The sequence below is a fragment of the Dipteris shenzhenensis genome, chromosome 32 (genome assembly GCF_047967505.1).
Source record: "Dipteris shenzhenensis isolate YYH24624 ecotype China chromosome 32, Dip_SZ_1.0, whole genome shotgun sequence".
Taxonomy (NCBI): Eukaryota; Viridiplantae; Streptophyta; class Polypodiopsida; order Gleicheniales; family Dipteridaceae; genus Dipteris; species Dipteris shenzhenensis.
In genome coordinates this window covers 19,626,874-19,628,882 of record NC_141627.1, presented here as the reverse complement: position 1 = coordinate 19,628,882, position 2,009 = coordinate 19,626,874, and the positions used below count along the sequence as shown (strand labels likewise).

Sequence of the window (2,009 nt, the reverse complement as noted above, 5' to 3'; positions counted from 1 at the left end):
GAATCCATAGAAGAAATTCAAAAATCGAGATTTTCTTCAAGCAGTAATTCGCCAATATGCAAGTGAATGTACTATTCTCAAACTTCGTATTTGAAACAACCATTTTATATGGGCGTGTATAAGGTAAAAGAAGCAGTATTTTGTTGAGACAACAGTGCTCTTATTCAACATACATCAGATACCCCACGATATCATAATCTTGTGTCCAGATCTTCAAAGAAAGAAAAAGATACATCAGTCTAGCATCTTTGTCCAGTCAAATGGATCCCACACCTTCTGAAATTCGATAGCTGACTTCTTTTGTTGATCATCAGACTGCTGCCTGTGCCTCCTGTGCATCTCTTCTTCTGGCAATTTCAGCATGCCAATGACCACATCTTGCCCAAAGTGACTCTTAAAATCATTCTCATTATCAATGACATGAACATAGCCAGCATGCAGACCAAACTCCACATGGAAGTATGGAAAATTTTTGGGAATACAGGCACGTAACCCTTTTGTGCTTGTCTCAATCAACTTCTTAGCATTGTGCTGACTCCATTCATCCTCTGCCTCATCAATTGCCTGTCCAAATGACAAGTTTAGTCTTCACAGTTTAAATGCTTAATTTGCAATTTCAATGCCTATATGCTGACAATATTGCAATAGCTCATATTGTATTGCTGAGAGTTATTTAAGTGACCTTTCAAAACCAAATCCCACTTCAAAGCGTACTCCAAACTCCTTGGAAGGTAACAGTAACAAATCTTTCCAGTTTCCATAATTATCGTCATTAATCTGTTTTAGGCCACTAGTCACCATGGCATTGTTAGAAAATACCCAACAAAGGGTACGCACAGCAGAAGACTTATAATAATGCCCAGGAGCTCACACAGTGTGCGGTGTGGGTGTGTGGAATCACAAACTTCTTTCTTATGTGCATTCAATAGATGTGCAGACTCATCAATAGACAACGAACCAACCAGATAGAGAAACCACCAAAATATATATTTCCGTCCAAAACTATGGACACAATACAAGAGAGACACATCCAAAGTCCCACGGTGTGGTCCTCTGATCTTACCACAAGGTCCTTCTCCTATCAGCTGGCTATCTCTAGACTCGAGCCCGCGTGCTCCACTTGGAGCTTCTGTAGACTTTCCGTCCAGATCACAACACCTTTCTGCCCTAAGAGACAGCCAAGGTTCAGCCCTTGAGAGCTCAGTCTGCAGCACACCTTCTACTCTCCTTCACCTCCAAGATGAGGCCCAAGAAAATGTCTTCTGGCTGCTCCTGTCTGCTGCTGGTTCTGCTGAACTGTTGGATATGAAATGAGGCCCAGGGCCTCTCCTTTTATAGGCCCCAAGGGGGCTGACAAAAAAACCGACCAGCCTGCTACAGACTGGCCGACCAGTCTGTGGCTGGTCCAGCCCTAAAAGGGCACACCACCCAGGGCTTTACATAATTGATTCTTATTTTAACCTTTTTGGCTTGTCGACATGATTAAGGCATAAATATTCTCTCTCTCTTTCTTCTCTCTTGGGCACATCCTGCCCTAGGTCTCCCTCCCCCACGCACTCCTCATTTGGGGGCTTACAGATGGGGAGGTGACCTTTCCAACACCCCCTCTCACCCACACATCTTGGCCCAATGCCAACACGTCGATGACGATGCTCCAGTAACTCCCTGGTCGTAGTCCTCTGGAACTCTTCGATGTCGAAATCTTTTCCTGGCTTTTCATCCAGTGGCTCCTGCTCCACCAGGTCCGGTTCCAGTTCCGGTTCCGCTTCCGCACACCATCCTGGTACACAGGTCCATCTTTGGTAGCACCTCCTGGTACCACCTCTTTCAGTCACGTTCCCGCCTTCGAGCAATCCAGCCGTCACGATCTTCCAGTCATCCCTCTCATAATGAGTGAACAACCTGGAGTCTTCCAAGCACCATCCTCTAAGGGTCTGTTTCAACCCGTCCTTCCTTTGGCAAGGTCTGCAACCAATGAATATTTCCAGATAACCTGGACCATGAACTCT

General features: G+C 45.3%; 1 protein-coding gene across 1 annotated transcript; it reads right to left on the bottom strand.

Annotated features, from left to right (window-relative positions):
• Positions 1 to 234: 234 nt before the first annotated feature.
• Positions 235 to 801, bottom strand: LOC147880426 (uncharacterized). The gene is made up of 2 exons (XM_087370611.1): positions 715 to 801; positions 235 to 564 (listed from the first exon to the last, which is right to left on the bottom strand). The coding sequence occupies exons 1-2, from the start codon at positions 799 to 801 to the stop codon at positions 235 to 237; spliced, it is 417 nt and encodes a 138-aa protein (XP_087226737.1).
• Positions 802 to 2,009: the final 1,208 nt, after the last annotated feature.